Source organism: Nerophis lumbriciformis, linkage group LG39 (genome assembly GCF_033978685.3).
Source record: "Nerophis lumbriciformis linkage group LG39, RoL_Nlum_v2.1, whole genome shotgun sequence".
NCBI lineage: Eukaryota > Metazoa > Chordata > Actinopteri > Syngnathiformes > Syngnathidae > Nerophis > Nerophis lumbriciformis.
Genome location: NC_084586.2, coordinates 11,109,575 through 11,127,500, shown reverse-complemented (window position 1 = coordinate 11,127,500; position 17,926 = coordinate 11,109,575). Strand labels below are relative to the sequence as shown.

General features: G+C 34.7%; 1 protein-coding gene across 2 annotated transcripts in view; it reads left to right on the top strand.

Annotated features, from left to right (window-relative positions):
• The window catches only part of lg39h10orf90 (linkage group 39 C10orf90 homolog), a 71,618-nt gene that overhangs the window by 26,740 nt on the left and 26,952 nt on the right, over nt 1-17,926 (top strand). For both annotated transcript variants that reach the window (XM_061931819.2, XM_061931818.2), the window contains exon 3: nt 14,189-14,253. In XM_061931819.2, coding sequence (XP_061787803.1) covers nt 14,189-14,253 — 65 coding nt within the window. The remainder of the gene's footprint in view (nt 1-14,188; nt 14,254-17,926) is intronic.

Below are 17,926 nucleotides of genomic sequence, written 5' to 3'. Positions count from 1 at the left end.
TTCTTGAATTTAATCGCGTTTCTCACCTTTTTAGCACTAGTGTCGTATCCAGGAACGCACAATTATGCAATCACACAAATAAAAGTTCATGGCTGAACATGTCACCCTGCAACCCCACAGCACTGTTCTACAACTCACAACTTTATTTGGCCCCAGGGTGGGTTGTTTTGCCGGTTGTTCTAAACTCCAGCAGTGAGATTCTTTTGTTTGGGCTCTTGATTCTGATACGCAGACAGACGAACAAGTTTGTTACATTCATAGTTTTGCCCCTACAATACCCGAGACGGTGTGCAAAAACCGGGGCCAACGTTTGGCGAACAGTTTTAAAACCGAATAGTGGGGTGTACAAAAACGGAGTCACTTGCTGCGTATTTGTATAACAGTGGCATTTATCTCTAATTAGATCAAATTGCGCTCTTATCAAAATATCGTAAACTTAACTGGTTTGAGGACATCAAACCATAAAAGATCCTAATGGTGTTTAGTCCAGGCAAGGAAATGAAGCTGTTATGAATTCCAGACATTCCCTCTGGCCGTCATTTCCCGTTATGTCCTTGACTGTCAACAATTTAGCAGAAGTACTTTTAACCAGAGTGAAGGTCTTTGAATCGTTTTCAACCAGAATAAAATCATCCAAATCGAAAATTGCTCAAGGGTAATGAGCACAATGTTGCCAAAAAAAAAAAAAAGAGAGAAAATAACAGTCTTCCTGTTTGGATATGCTGTCCCATTTCCAGCGGGTCTGTGCCCACATGCTGTTTAGCTAAAGCTTACCCAGCAGGCACAAGACAGTAAAATAAGGCGGAGAACTTGTTGATTTAGATCCTGACGTTGAGCAACTTAAACATAACGTTGGAACAACACGCTTTTCGACGACGTTTAATCAATGTCACGTTCTGATGTTGATTTGACCGATGAAGTTTGGTCATTTCCTAACCAATATTTTACAACACAAACATTGAAACAACATGCTTTTTGACGACGTTTAATCAATGTTGGGTTCTGACATTGATTTGAACATTGAATTTTGGTCATTTTCCCCACCAATATTTTACAACACAAATACAACATTGAAACAACATGCTTTTTGACGACGTTTAATCAATGTTGGGTTCCGACGTTGATTTGACCATTGAAGTTTGGTCATTTCCCAACCAATGTTTTACAACACAAACATTGAAACAACATACTTTTTGACGACGTTTAATCAATGTTGGGTTCTGACATTGATTTGAACATTGAATTTTGGTCATTTTCCCCACCAATATTTTACAACACAAATACAACGTTGAAACAACATGCTTTTTGACGACGTTTAATCAATGTTGGGTTCCGACGTTGATTTGACCATTGAAGTTTGGTCATTTCCCAACCAATGTTTTACAACACAAACATTGAAACAACATACTTTTTGACGACGTTTAATCAATGTTGGGTTCTGACATTGATTTGAACATTGAATTTTGGTCATTTTCCCCACCAATATTTTACAACACAAATACAACATTGAAACAACATGCTTTTTGACAACATTTAATCAATGTTGGGTTCTGAAGTTGATTTGACCATTGAATGTTGGTCATTTACCAACCAATAATTTACAACACGAACATTGAAACAACATGTTTTTTGACAACGTTTAATCAATGTTGGGTTCTGATATTGATTTGACCATTGAATGTTGGTAATTTTCCCCACCAATATTCTACAACACAAGTACAACGTTGAAACAACATGCTTTTTGATAACATTTAATCAATGTTGGGTTTTAACGTTGATTTGACCATTGAAGTTTGGTCATTTCCCAACCTATGTTTTACAACACAAACATTGAAACAACATGCTTTTTGACGACATTTAATCAATGTTGGGTTCTGACGTTGATTTGACCATTGAATGTTGGTCATTTTCCCCTCCAATATTTTACAACACAAACACAACTTTGAAACAACATGCTTTTTGACAACTTTTAATCAATGTTGGGTTCTGAAGTTGATTTGACCATCGAATTTTGGTCATTTCCCAAACAATATTTTACAGCACAAATACAACGTTGAAACAACATGCTTTTTGATGACATTTAATCAATGTTGGGTTCTGAAGTTGATTTGACCATTGAATGTTGGTTATTTACCAACCAATATTTTACAACACAAACATTGAAACAACATACTTTTTGACGACGTTTAATCAATGTTGGGTTCCGACGTTGATTTGACCATTGAATTTTGGTCATTTTCCCCACCATTATTTTACAAAACAAATACAACGTTGAAACAACATGCTTTTTGATAACATTTAATCAATGTTGGGTTTTGACGTTGATTTGACCATTGAAGTTTGGTCATTTCCCAACCAATGTTTTACAACACAAACATTGAAACAACATGCTTTTTGACGACGGTTAATCAATGTTGGGTTCTGACGTTGATTCGACCATTGAATGTTGGTCATTTTCCCCACCAATATTTTACAACACAAATGCAACATTGAAACAACATGCTTTTTGACAACGTTTAATCAATGTTGGGTTTTAACGTTGATTTGACCATTGAAGTTTGGTCATTTCCCAACCTATGTTTTACAACACAAACATTGAAACAACATGCTTTTTGACGACGTTTAATCAATGTTGGGTTCTGATATTGATTTGACCATTGAATGTTGGTCATTTTCCCCACCAATATTCTACAACACAAATACAACGTTGAAACAACATTGTTTTTGACTACGTTTAATCAATGTTGGGTTCTGACGTTGATTTGACCATTGAATTTTGGTCATTTCCCAACCAATGTTTTACAACACAAACATTGAAACAACATACTTTTTGACGACGTTTAATCAATGTTGGGTTCCGATGTTGATTTGACCATTGAATGTTGGTCATTTTCTCCACCAATATTTTACAACACAAATGGAACATTGAAACAACATGCTTTTTGATAACATTTAATCAATGTTGGGTTTTAACGTTGATTTGACCATTGAAGTTTGGTCATTTCCCAACCTATGTTTTACAACACAAACATTGAAACAACATGCTTTTTGACGACGTTTAATCAATGTTGGGTTCTGATATTGATTTGACCATTGAATGTTGGTCATTTTCCCCACCAATATTCTACAACACAAATTCAACGTTGAAACAACATTGTTTTTGACTACGTTTAATCAATGTTGGGTTCTGACGTTGATTTGACCATTGAATTTTGGTCATTTCCCAACCAATGTTTTACAACACAAACATTGAAACAACATGCTTTTTGATAACATTTAATCAATGTTGGGTTTTAACGTTGATTTGACCATTGAAGTTTGGTCATTTCCCAACCTATGTTTTACAACACAAACATTGAAACAACATGCTTTTTGACGACGTTTAATCAATGTTGGGTTCTGATATTGATTTGACCATTGAATGTTGGTCATTTTCCCCACCAATATTCTACAACACAAATTCAACGTTGAAACAACATTGTTTTTGACTACGTTTAATCAATGTTGGGTTCTGACGTTGATTTGACCATTGAATTTTGGTCATTTCCCAACCAATGTTTTACAACACAAACATTGAAACAACATGCTTTTTGATAACATTTAATCAATGTTGGGTTTTAACGTTGATTTGACCATTGAAGTTTGGTCATTTCCCAACCTATGTTTTACAACACAAACATTGAAACAACATGCTTTTTGACGATGTTTAATCAATGTTGGGTTCTGATATTGATTTGACCACTGAATGTTGGTCATTTTCTACACCAATATTCTACAACACAAATACAACGTTGAAACAACATGCTTTTTGATAACATTTAATCAATGTTGGGTTTTGACGTTGATTTGACCATTGAAGTTTGGTCATTTCCCAACCTATGTTTTACAACACAAACATTGAAACAACATACTTTTTGACGACGGTTAATCAATGTTGGGTTCTGACGTTGATTCGACCATTGAATGTTGGTCATTTTCCCCAACCAATATTTTACAACACAAATACAACGTTGAAACAACATGCTTTTTGACAACGTTTAATCAATGTTGGGTTCTGATGTTGATTTGACCATTGAATTTTGGTCGTTTCCCAACCAATGTTTTACAACACAAATACAACATTGAAACAACATGCTTTTTGGCGACGTTTAATCAATGGTGGGTTCTGACGTTGATTTGACCTTGAATTTTGGTCATTAACCAACCAATATTTTACAACACGAACATTGAAACAACATGCTTTTTGACACCGTTTAATCAATGTTGGGTTCTAAAGTTGATTTGACCATTGAATTTTGGTAATTTCCCAACCAATATTTTACAACACAAAAACAACGTTGATACAACTTCTTTTTTTTTTTTTGATGACGTTTATTCAATGTCAGGTTGTGACATTGATTTAACCATTGAATTTTGGTCATTTCCCAACCAATATTTCACAACACAAATACAAGGTTGAAACAACATGCTTTTTGACAATGTTTAATCAATGTCGGGTTCTGACATTGATTTGACCATTGAAGTTTGGTCATTTACCAACCAATATTTTACAACACAAACATTGAAACAACATCCTTTTTGACGATGTTTAATCAATGTTGGGTTCTGATGTTGATTTGACCATTGAATTTTGGTCGTTTCCCAACCAGTATTTTACAACACAAATACAACATTGAAACAACGTGCTTTTTGGCGACGTTTAATCAATGGTGGGTTCCGACGTTGATTTGACCATTGAATTTTGGTCATTTACCAACCAATATTTTACAACACGAACATTGAAACAACATACTTTTTGACGAAGTTTAATCAATGTTGGGTTCCGATGTTGATTTGACCATTGAATGTTGGTCATTTTCTCTACCAATATTTTACAACACAAATACAACGTTGAAACAACATGCTTTTTGATAACATTTAATCAATGTTGGGTTTTGACGTTGATTTGACCATTGAAGTTTTGTCATTTCATAACCAGTATTCTACAACACAAACATTGTAACATGCTTTTTGACAACGTTTAATCAATGTTGGCTTCCGACATTGATTTGACCATTGAATTTTGGTCATTTTCCCCACCAATATTTTACAACACAAATACAACATTGAAACAACATACTTTTTGACGACGTTTAATCAATGTTGGGTTCTGACATTGATTTGACCATTGAATGTTGGTCATTTTCTCCACCAATATTTTACAACACAAATACAACGTTGAAACAACATGCTTTTTGATAACATTTAATCAATGTTGGGTTTTGACGTTGATTTGACCATTGAAGTTTGGTCATTTCCCAACCTATGTTTTACAACACAAACATTGAAACAACATGCTTTTTGACGACGTTTAATCAATGTTGGGTTCCGATGTTGATTTGACCATTGAATGTTGGTCATTTTCTCCACCAATATTTTACAACTCAAATACAACGTTGAAACAACATGCTTTTTGATAACATTTAATCAATGTTGGGTTTTGACGTTGATTTGACCATTGAAGTTTGGTAATTTCCCAACCAATGTTTTACAACACAAACATTGAAACAACATACTTTTTGACGACGGTTAATCAATGTTGGGTTCTGACGTTGATTCGACCATTGAATGTTGGTCATTTTCCCAACCAATATTTTACAACACAAATACAACGTTGAAACAACATGCTTTTTGACAACGTTTAATCAATGTTGGGTTCTGATGTTGATTTGACCATTGAATTTTGGTCGTTTCCCAACCAATGTTTTACAACACAAATACAACATTGAAACAACATGCTTTTTGGCGACGTTTAATCAATGGTGGGTTCTGACGTTGATTTGACCTTGAATTTTGGTCATTAACCAACCAATATTTTACAACACGAACATTGAAACAACATGCTTTTTGACACCGTTTAATCAATGTTGGGTTCTAAAGTTGATTTGACCATTGAATTTTGGTAATTTCCCAACCAATATTTTACAACACAAAAACAACGTTGATACAACTTCTTTTTTTTTTTTGATGACGTTTATTCAATGTCAGGTTGTGACATTGATTTAACCATTGAATTTTGGTCATTTCCCAACCAATATTTCACAACACAAATACAAGGTTGAAACAACATGCTTTTTGACAATGTTTAATCAATGTCGGGTTCTGACAGTGATTTGACCATTGAAGTTTGGTCATTTACCAACCAATATTCTACAACACAAACATTGAAACAACATGCTTTTTGACGATGTTTAATCAATGTTGGGTTCTGATGTTGATTTGACCATTGAATTTTGGTCGTTTCCCAACCAGTATTTTACAACACAAATACAACATTGAAACAACGTGCTTTTTGGCGACGTTTAATCAATGGTGGGTTCCGACGTTGATTTGACCATTGAATGTTGGTCATTTTCTCTACCAATATTTTACAACACAAATACAACGTTGAAACAACATGCTTTTTGATAACATTTAATCAATGTTGGGTTTTGACGTTGATTTGACCATTGAAGTTTTGTCATTTCATAACCAGTATTCTACAACACAAACATTGAAACAACATGCTTTTTGACGACGTTTAATCAATGTTGGGTTCTGACATTGATTTGACCATTGAATGTTGGTCATTTTCTCCACCAATATTTTACAACACAAATACAACGTTGAAACAACATGCTTTTTGATAACATTTAATCAATGTTGGGTTTTGACGTTGATTTGACCATTGAAGTTTGGTCATTTCCCAACCTATGTTTTACAACACAAACATTGAAACAACATGCTTTTTGACGACGTTTAATCAATGTTGGGTTCCGATGTTGATTTGACCATTGAATGTTGGTCATTTTCTCCACCAATATTTTACAACTCAAATACAACGTTGAAACAACATGCTTTTTGATAACATTTAATCAATGTTGGGTTTTGACGTTGATTTGACCATTGAAGTTTGGTCATTTCCCAACCAATGTTTTACAACACAAACATTGAAACAACATACTTTTTGACGACGGTTAATCAATGTTGGGTTCTGACGTTGATTCGACCATTGAATGTTGGTAATTTTCCCAACCAATATTTTACAACACAAATACAACGTTGAAACAACATGCTTTTTGACAACGTTTAATCAATGTTGGGTTCTGATGTTGATTTGACCATTGAATTTTGGTCGTTTCCCAACCAATGTTTTACAACACAAATACAACATTGAAACAACATACTTTTTGGCGACGTTTAATCAATGGTGGGTTCTGACGTTGATTTGACCTTGAATTTTGGTCATTAACCAACCAATATTTTACAACACGAACATTGAAACAACATGCTTTTTGACACCGTTTAATCAATGTTGGGTTCTAAAGTTGATTTGACCATTGAATTTTGGTAATTTCCCAACCAATATTTTACAACACAAAAACAACGTTGATACAACTTCTTTTTTTTTTTTGATGACGTTTATTCAATGTCAGGTTGTGACATTGATTTGACCATTGAATGTTGGTCATTTTCTCCACCAATATTTTACAACACAAATACAACGTTGAAACAACATGCTTTTTGACAACGTTTATTCAATTGTGGGTTCCGACGTTGATTTGACCATTGAATTTTGGTCATTTCCCAACCTATGTTTTACAACACAAACATTGAAACAACATGCTTTTTGACAACGTTTAATCAATGTTGGGTTCCGATGTTGATTTGACCATTGAATGTTGGTCATTTTCTCCACCAATATTTTACAACTCAAATACAACGTTGAAACAACATGCTTTTTGATAACATTTAATCAATGTTGGGTTTTGACGTTGATTTGACCATTGAAGTTTGGTCATTTCCCAACCAATGTTTTACAACACAAACATTGAAACAACATACTTTTTGACGACGGTTAATCAATGTTGGGTTCTGACGTTGATTCGACCATTGAATGTTGGTCATTTTCCCAACCAATATTTTACAACACAAATACAACGTTGAAACAACATGCTTTTTGACAACGTTTAATCAATGTTGGGTTCTGATGTTGATTTGACCATTGAATTTTGGTCGTTTCCCAACCAATGTTTTACAACACAAATACAACATTGAAACAACATGCTTTTTGGCGACGTTTAATCAATGGTGGGTTCTGACGTTGATTTGACCTTGAATTTTGGTCATTAACCAACCAATATTTTACAACACGAACATTGAAACAACATGCTTTTTGACACCGTTTAATCAATGTTGGGTTCTAAAGTTGATTTGACCATTGAATTTTGGTAATTTCCCAACCAATATTTTACAACACAAAAACAACGTTGATACAACTTCTTTTTTTTTTTTGATGACGTTTATTCAATGTCAGGTTGTGACATTGATTTAACCATTGAATTTTGGTCATTTCCCAACCAATATTTCACAACACAAATACAAGGTTGAAACAACATGCTTTTTGACAACGTTTATTCAATTGTGGGTTCCGACGTTGATTTGACCATTGAATTTTGGTCATTTACCAACCAATATTTTACAACACGAACATTGAAACAACATACTTTTTGACGAAGTTTAATCAATGTTGGGTTCCGATGTTGATTTGACCATTGAATGTTGGTCATTTTCTCCACCAATATTTTACAACACAAATACAACGTTGAAACAACATGCTTTTTGATAACATTTAATCAATGTTGGGTTTTGACGTTGATTTGACCATTGAAGTTTGGTCATTTCATAACCAGTATTCTACAACACAAACATTGTAACATGCTTTTTGACAACGTTTAATCAATGTTGGCTTCCGACATTGATTTGACCATTGAATTTTGGTCATTTTCCCCACCAATATTTTACAACACAAATACAACATTGAAACAACATACTTTTTGACGACGTTTAATCAATGTTGGGTTCTGACATTGATTTGACCATTGAATGTTGGTCATTTTCTCCACCAATATTTTACAACACAAATACAACGTTGAAACAACATGCTTTTTGATAACATTTAATCAATGTTGGGTTTTGACGTTGATTTGACCATTGAATGTTGGTCATTTTCTCCACCAATATTTTACAACACAAATACAACGTTGAAACAACATGCTTTTTGATAACATTTAATCAATGTTGGGTTTTGACGTTGATTTGACCATTGAAGTTTGGTCATTTCATAACCAGTATTCTACAACACAAACATTGAAACATGCTTTTTGACGACGGTTAATCAATGTTGGGTTCCGACGTTGGTTTGACCATTGAATGTTGGTCATTTTCCCCACCAATATTTTACAACACAAATATAACATTGAAACAACATGCTTTTTGACAACGTTTAATCAATGTTGGGTTCTGACATTGATTTGACCATTGAAGTTTGGTCATTTTCCAACCAATATTTTACAACACGAACATTGAAACAACATGCTTTTTGACAACGTTTAATCAACGTTGGGTTCTGACGTTGATTTGACCATTGAATGTTGGTCATTTTCCCCTCCAATATTTTACAACACAAATACAACTTTAAAACAACATGCTTTTTGACAACTTTTAATCAATGTTGGGTTCTGAAGTTGATTTGACCATTGAATGTTGGTCATTTTCCCCTCCAATATTTTACAACACAAACATTGAAACAACATGCTTTTTGACGACATTTAATCTATGTTGGGTTCTGAAGTTGATTTGACCATTGAATTTTGGTCATTTCCCAAACAATATTTTAGAACTTAAACATTGAAACAACATGCTTTTTGAAAACATTTATTCAATGTCAGGTTGTGACGTTGATTTAACCTTGGAAATTTGGTCATTTCCCAACCAACAACGTTGATCCAACGTTGGACATCAACGTTGTCTGAATATACAAATACAACTATTTTGCAACGCTGTTTCAAAGTCAGTTTTTACGGATATGTACGTATAATCAACGTTGTATCAATGTCTTGTGCCTGCTGGGTAATAGGCCATCTGGACTAAGATGGGCACTAACACTGCTGGAGGAATGATCAGATTCTTCTGGGAGCGGGAGGGAGCATCGCAAATTAGTCTGCGGCTTTTTTCCCCCCCCACCGCCCAGACATTGGCTGAGTCAGATGGAACACAATTAACTGACACAATATTTATTTTTTTCCCCAGCTGCAATCACTTGCTTTTTCTGCACAAAAGAGGCACCTTTTTCAAACTCGTCTCCCACGTTCTACCTTGAAATAAGAATTCCTCTCCAATGCGTTCAGTGGAGGCGGGGGGGAGGGGCGGGGGTCTCCCAAAGTGAAAGCGGGTCGGTCGGCATGGCAACAGCAGCAGCCACAGCGTGTGCAAATGTCGCCGGGGAGGCCAAAGATGCCACCTGTGGAGAGACGTGACCACTTCCTGTCAGTGAGAGAGTCTCTGAGGAGGTGCAGGAGTCACTTTGTGGCGCAAACGTCCATTATTGACACTGTCAACATCGTCACTGTGTCACGCCAAACATTCGAGAGTGAACGTGTGTGTGTGTGTGTGTGTGTGTGTGTGTGTGTGTGTGTGTGTGTGTGTGTGTGTGTACTTGTATTTCTACCGTTCTTGAGACAACAAGGAAAAGTAGCTTCCATATAAGGACCGGTGAACAAGTTAGGACATAAATCATAGTCCCAATACTGAAAACTATTACATCTAAATAGAACATCTAATGTCTCATTTGCACCCCTGGTGGTGAAATCTATCAAAATGAGGGTGGTCCCAAAAAGGAGGGATTTTTCAAATTGACTGTGTGTCGGTTTTAAAAGTGCTCCCCCTCTGGTCAACATATGAAATAACAAGTGTGTGTAAAAATGTGAAGTGCTCCCCCTCTGGCCAACATATGTAATAACAAGTGTGTGTAATAAATTGAATAGCGCCCCCTTTGGCCAAAATTAACAACAACAAAATACATATATGTATATAGAGACATACTATAATAACTTGAAGTAAATAATGAAGATTAAAAACCAGTTACAAACAAAAAATTCAACTTTTTTTTTTTTACTAAAATCTCATATTTTTTCTGTTTCTGTAATATTGCAAAAAATTCTCATAAAATTATTACTTGTTTATGTAAAATTATTGTTAATGCAAAATGGCGACATTTGTCATATACAATTCTGGATTTTGTCACAATATTGCCTTTTTTTTGTTCTTGTAAAATAGTGACATTTTTGGAGTAAATTTATGACTTTTGTCATCATTTTGCCAAGTAAAATTCCAAATATTATCATAATGTTGCCAACATTTAAAGTTTTCTTATAAAATTGTGACTTTCGTCGAGTAAAATTATGACTCTTTTCATAAAATTGCCAAAATGTTAAGCTTTTCTTGTAAAATTGCGACTGTTATTGAGTACAATTCCATTTTTTTTATCATAATATTGCACAAATGTTCCGTTTCTCTTGTAAAATGTTGACTTGCGTTGAGTAAAATGATGACTTTTATTATAAAACTGCCAAAATTCTACGTTTTTCTTGTGAAATTGTGACCTTTTTCTTGTGAAATTCCAACTCATTTTTCACAACAAGCTTTTTTATATTTGCATAGTATGTATATGTTATTAATGTTGTAAATACACACCTTTATATATCTAGAAAGGGTGGTCCTAAAAAGGTAGGCATTTTTCTCAGGTCTCGAGAAGCTAAGAAATACAAGAATCTATGTGTGTGTGTGTGTGTGTGTGTGTGTGTGTGTGTGTGTGTGTGTGTGTGTGTGTGTGTGTGTGTGTGTGTGTGTGTGTGTGTGTGTTTCTACCGTTCTTGAGACAACAAGGAAAAGTAGCTTCCATATAAGGACCGGTGAACAAGTTAGGACATAAATCATAGTCCCAATACAGAAAACTATTACATCTAATAGAACATCTAATGTCTCATTTGCACCCCTGGTGGTGAAATCTATCAAAATGAGGGTGGTCCCAAAAAGGAGGGATTTTTCAAATTGACTGTGTGTCTGTTTTAAATGTGCTCTCCCTCTGGTCAACATATGAAATAACAAGTGTGTGTAAAAATTTGAAAGGCTCCCCCGCTGGCCAACATATGTAATAACAAGTGTGTGTAAGAAATTGAATAGCGCCCCCTTTGGCCAAAATTAATTAAAAAAAAAATAAATATATATATATATAAGTATATAGAAACATACTGTAATAACTTGAAGTAAATAATGAAGATTAAAAACCAGTTACAAACAAAAAAATGCAACAAAAATTTTTTTTTTTACTAAAATCTCATATTTTTTCTGTTTCTGTAATATTGCAAAAAATTCTCAAAATGATTACTTGTTTATGTAAAATTATTGTTAATACAAAATGGCGACATTTGTCATATACAATTCTGGCTTTTGTCACAATATTGCCTTTTTTTTTGTTCTTGTAAAATAGTGACATTTTTGGAGTAAATTTATGACTTTTGTCATCATTTTGCCAAGTAAAATTCCAAATATTATCATAATGTTGCCAACATATAAAGTTTTCTTATAAAATTGTGACTTTCGTCGAGTAAAATTACGACTCTTTTCATAAAATTGCCAAAATTTTAAGCTTTTCTTGTAAAATTGCGACTGTTATTGAGTACAATTCCATTTTTTTGATCATAATATTGCACAAATGTTCCGTTTCTCTTGTAAAATGTTGACTTGCGTTGAGTCAAATGATGACTTTTATTATAAAACTGCCCAAATTCTAAGTTTTTCTTGTGAAATTGTGACCTTTTTCTTGTGAAATTCCAACTCATTTTTCACGACAAGCTTATTTATATTGGCATAGTATGTATATGTTATTAATGTTGTAAATACACACCTTTATATATCTAGAAAGGGTGGTCCTAAAAAGGTAGGCATTTTTCTCAGGTCTCGAGAAGCTAAGAAATACAAGAATCTATGTGTGTGTGTGTGTGTGTGTGTGTGTGTGTGTGTGTGTGTGTGTGTGTGTGTGGGTGTGTGTGTGTGTGTGTGTGTGTGTGTGTGTGTGTGTGTGTGTGTTCTTGTATTTCTACCGTTCGTGACACAACAAGGAAAAGTAGCTTCCATATAAGGACAGGTGAACAAGTTAGGACATAAATCATAGTCCCAATACTGAAAACTATTACATCTAAATAGAACATCTAATGTCTCATTTGCACCCCTGGTGGTGAAATCTATCAAAATGAGGGTGGTCCCAAAAAGGAGGGATTTTTCAAATTGACTGTGTGTCGGTTTTAAAAGTGCTCCCCTTCTGGTCAACATATGAAATAACAAGTGTGTGTAAAAATTTGAAGGGCTCCCCCGCTGGCCAACATATGTAATAACAAGTGTGTGTAAGAAATTGAATAGTGCCCCCTTTGGCCAAAATTAATTAAAAAAAAAAATATATATATATGTGTATATAGAAACATACTGTAATAACTTGAAGTAAATAATGAAGATTAAAAACCACTTACAAACAAAAAATTCAACAAAATTTTTTTTTTTACTAAAATCTCATATTTTTTCTGTTTCTGTAATATTGCAAAAAATTCTCGTAAAATTATTACTTGCTTATGTAAAATTATTGTTAATGCAAAATGGCGACATTTGTCATATAAAATTCTGGCTTTTGTCACAATATTGCCTTTTTTTTGTTCTTGTAAAATAGTGACATTTTTGGAGTAAATTTAAGACTTTTGTCATCATTTTGCCAAGTAAAATTCCAAATATTATCATAATGTTGCCAACATATAAAGTTTTCTTATAAAATTGTGACTTTCGTCAAGTAAAATTACGACTCTTTTCATAAAATTGCCAAAATTTTAAGCTTTTCTTGTAAAATTGTGACTGTTATTGAGTACAATTCCATTTTTTTGATCATAATATTGCACAAATGTTCCGTTTCTCTTGTAAAATGTTGACTTGCGTTGAGTCAAATGATGACTTTTATTATAAAACTGCCCAAATTCTAAGTTTTTCTTGTGAAATTGTGACCTTTTTCTTGTGAAATTCCAACTCATTTTTCACGACAAGCTTATTTATATTTGCATAGTATGTATATGTTATTAATGTTGTAAATACACACCTTTATATATCTAGAAATGGTGGTCCTAAAAAGGTAGGCATTTTTCTCAGGTCTCAAGAAGCTAAGAAATACAAGAATCTATGTGTGTGTGTGTGTGTGTGTGTGTGTGTGTGTGTGTGTCTGTGTGTTTAAGAGAGGAGGAGCACAAGTTGTTGGAAAACGTGACCACTTTGTTTTGCCTTCACTTTGCAGACGAGGAGAGAAGTCACAGGAAGACGTGGCGGACACACGACCAAGGCTCTCCTGTCATCAAACAGGTAACCTGCTTTCACTTGGAACACCGTGAAAGACCGAGATACAGGATGGAACCTCACATTACTTCCCTCCACCCCCAAACTTTAGCCCTGAATAATCAGCTGCTCAGCATGTTGGAAGTGGTGCTAATGTCACGTTGTGAGGCTGGGTCGCTTTTATCGATTGGATGAAAAATGAATGCAAACATAATCATTAATTTAAAAATAATCTGCATGCTTGACACAGATTCTAAACCAAGGGTTTCTAACCTCGGTTGGGCCACACTCAAACAACAACACTGAAATAATAATCTTACTCCTGATTTTAAATGTATTCAAGAAGTATATCTGACCTATTTACAGTTTAACAGGACAAACCAGTGGTTCCCAAAATGTGTACAACCTCAAAAAACTCTCCAAGCACCCCCATAACGACAAACTATAAATACAGTAGCGTAATAGGTCTAAGTATTCATTATAAACAAGGCAGAATATTTATTTAACAAGTATATTTCATAATTGTGGCTACTGTAACATTACACACAAAGCACAAACTTCATCATCAATGATACTCAACATACCATATTTTCCGGACTATAAGACGCACTTAAAATCCTTATTTTTCCTCAAAACTCGACAGTGCGCCTTATAACCCAGTGCGCCTAATGTAAGCAATAGGTTTGGTTGAGCTTACCCACCTCAAAGCAATTTTATTTGGTACATGGTGTAAGAGTAGATGGCAGTCAAACATAAGAGATAAGTGTAGGCTGCACCGTTTGATGTGCTTCTACATACGAGTATTATTATGGTGTGTGGATAAGGTAAGCCATGTTATCTGGTGTTTTGTTTCGCAATATTATGCAAAAGCAACTTTTCTTATCTTCTGGTACTGCTGATCTGTATTTGGGATCTGCATAAATCCTGAAAAATTGCGCATGTCCGCCTTTGTAGTCCGTGCCGACACCGTAGTCGATAAGCTTCTTCTTTTTCTCTACCTTCTTTTTATGGGACATTCATCCTCCGCTGTTGCATTTCTAATATAAAGTATGTCATGTCTGTGTAATCATGTTTTGTTTTAGTCATGTTTTGTTTTGTTTAGTTATTGGACTCTTTAGTTTCTGGCTTTTCACTCCCTTGTCTTGTTTCCATAGTTACCCATTAGTTTCACCTGTTCCACGTTTGGACTCATTGTGCACTCTTGTTTGTCACCATAGCAACCCATTAGTTTTCACCTGTCACGTCACGCACCTGTTTCACGTTTTGAGTTACGCACCTGTTTTCACTAATCATGTCTGTAGTATTTAAGTTCATTGTTTTCAGTTTGTCTTTCTGGCGACATCCGGATTCATACCCCTGTCACACTCTGTTTACCTCTGCGCACTTCATGCCCTGTCCAAGTAAGTTTTTTCAATTCATGCCACAGTTAGCGACTTTTGTTCATGTCCTTAGTTTTTTGCCCACGTGCAAGTATTGGTTTTATTTGTCAAGTTTGTACTTCCGCCTTGTGCGCGCCTTTAGTTTGTTCTTTTTGTTATAGTAAAATTAAATATGTTTTCCCCCCCTAACGCCATGTCTGGTCCAAATCATTTGCACCACGGGAGAACAAACCACGCCATAGTCCAAGTCTTGACAAAGTAGTGTAAAGTTCTTACTTATATTTGTCAGTAAACTCAGTAAACTCGCCATGAAAGCGCTAAAACATACCGGTGTAGTGAGTTTACATTATTCACCCAAGTAACTTTAGTTATTAGAGTTCCGGTCGTACGGGTTTTCACGGGACACGTTTCCGGTGGTGTCCGGAGATGCTGCTTCGTTATTGATTGAAGTAAAGTCTGAATGTCATTAAAACAGTTAGCTCCATCTTTTGACACCTCTTCCACTCCCGTCCTTGCACGCTACACCGCTACAACAAAGATGACGGGGAGAAGACGCTGCCGAAGGTGAGCCACGTAAATAAGACCGCCCACAAAACGGCGCATCCTGAAGCGACTGTCAGAAAGCGGCTTGAAGATGATCTGTAAAACATCATCTATGCAACATTTTGACCAAAGAACCACCATTACATGTTATGTAGACCACAATATAGTCTTTTACATTTACAAAGAAAAATTAATATAAGACTCCTTTAATGCGCCTTATAATCCGGTGCGCCTTATATAAAAAACAATTTTTTTTTTTAAATGGACCATTCGCCGGCAGTGCGGCTTATAATCCGGTGCGCCCTATGGCCCGGAAAATACGGTATATTACATATATATAGACTTCTTTGGCATTACCACAGTTTGAGAATCACTGGGATAAATCTTGTCAAATGGAGAAATGATACGAAACCATGTGTTAATCACAAAGATTGCTATCAAGGCTTAGGTCATAAATTCTAATCAAATATATTGCGAAAGAAGGGATTTATAAAACTGATGAAAAATACATAAATAAATGTATATTAAATAATACTATTTGTATTTCTTAAATAAATGGTCAATAAAATAAAAGTGCAAATAAAAAAACATCTTCACCACATTAGTCATAATTTTTGCCCCTAAGAACATTCTCTATGACTTAAGCTCCATACTTCTTGTGTTAGTTGTGATATTGTCATTACTGCCACAAGTGGTGGAAAAGTGTATTACAACTGCGGCCCATATGGACCGCAGCTGAGAAACAGATTTTTTTTTTTCTAATTGCACAATAACAATGTACCTTTTAGTACCAGTTTATAGTAAAACACAATTTTATACAGGATTTACAAAAAGGGGGTCCCCGTTCCATCTGTCCGTCAGTTTGGGGGTCCATGGACTGGAAAACGTTGACTACCCCTGTTCTGAAGTATTTAGGTGATTAGAGATACCGTTTTAGTAAAAATATTACATAGAATCTTAATAAAATACTTTTAAAATTACTTAAAAAAAAACAACAGCAAACAAAAGTATGTCATTGTGCCGTCTAAAAACAAGAAAATTATATAATTCCATAAATTTCAAACTAAGTTTTGTAGTTTCAAGGTTTATTTAAAACAGGTCGAACATGCCAAACATTTTAAATATAACTATATCACCCAGTATTTTCCACAATATTGTCAAACTTAACCTGACTCTAAAACATGCAGGTACTTAAGCATAAGATAAACACTTTTTAAACATGAAATCCATTAAAAAAAAAGATATTGTGGCGTGACACCAAGATGCAGAGACGGCAGGTGACGTGCAGGTAAAAACAAAGGGACACAAACGGAATACAACGCTGGCTTAAGAATTCTCCTGATTGCCAATCAGGGACAGGTGAGCTTTGCAACCAGAGGTGGGTAGAGCAGCCAAAAATTGTACTCAAGTCAAAGTACCTTTGCTTAAGAGCAGTGCTTCTCAATAATTTTCAGCCGCGACTATTGGTCTTTAAAATTGTTATAAGTACACCTCTGCATAATATTACATCCTTATTAACAGTTACAATAAACAAAAAAAATACAGATCAACTTACAGCAAATTATAACTTTTATATTAATCTTTAACAAAAGGTTTTAAAGGGCATTAATTTGCCTGAAATTCCCCCAAAATGTAATCCTTGTTTAAACTATAAAACCATTTTTTGACCAACTTGAACCATTTAATACTGAATAATAAAATCAAAGGCCTACTGAAATGCGATTTTCTTATTTAAACGGGGATAGCAGGTCCATTCTATGTGTCATGCTTGATCATTT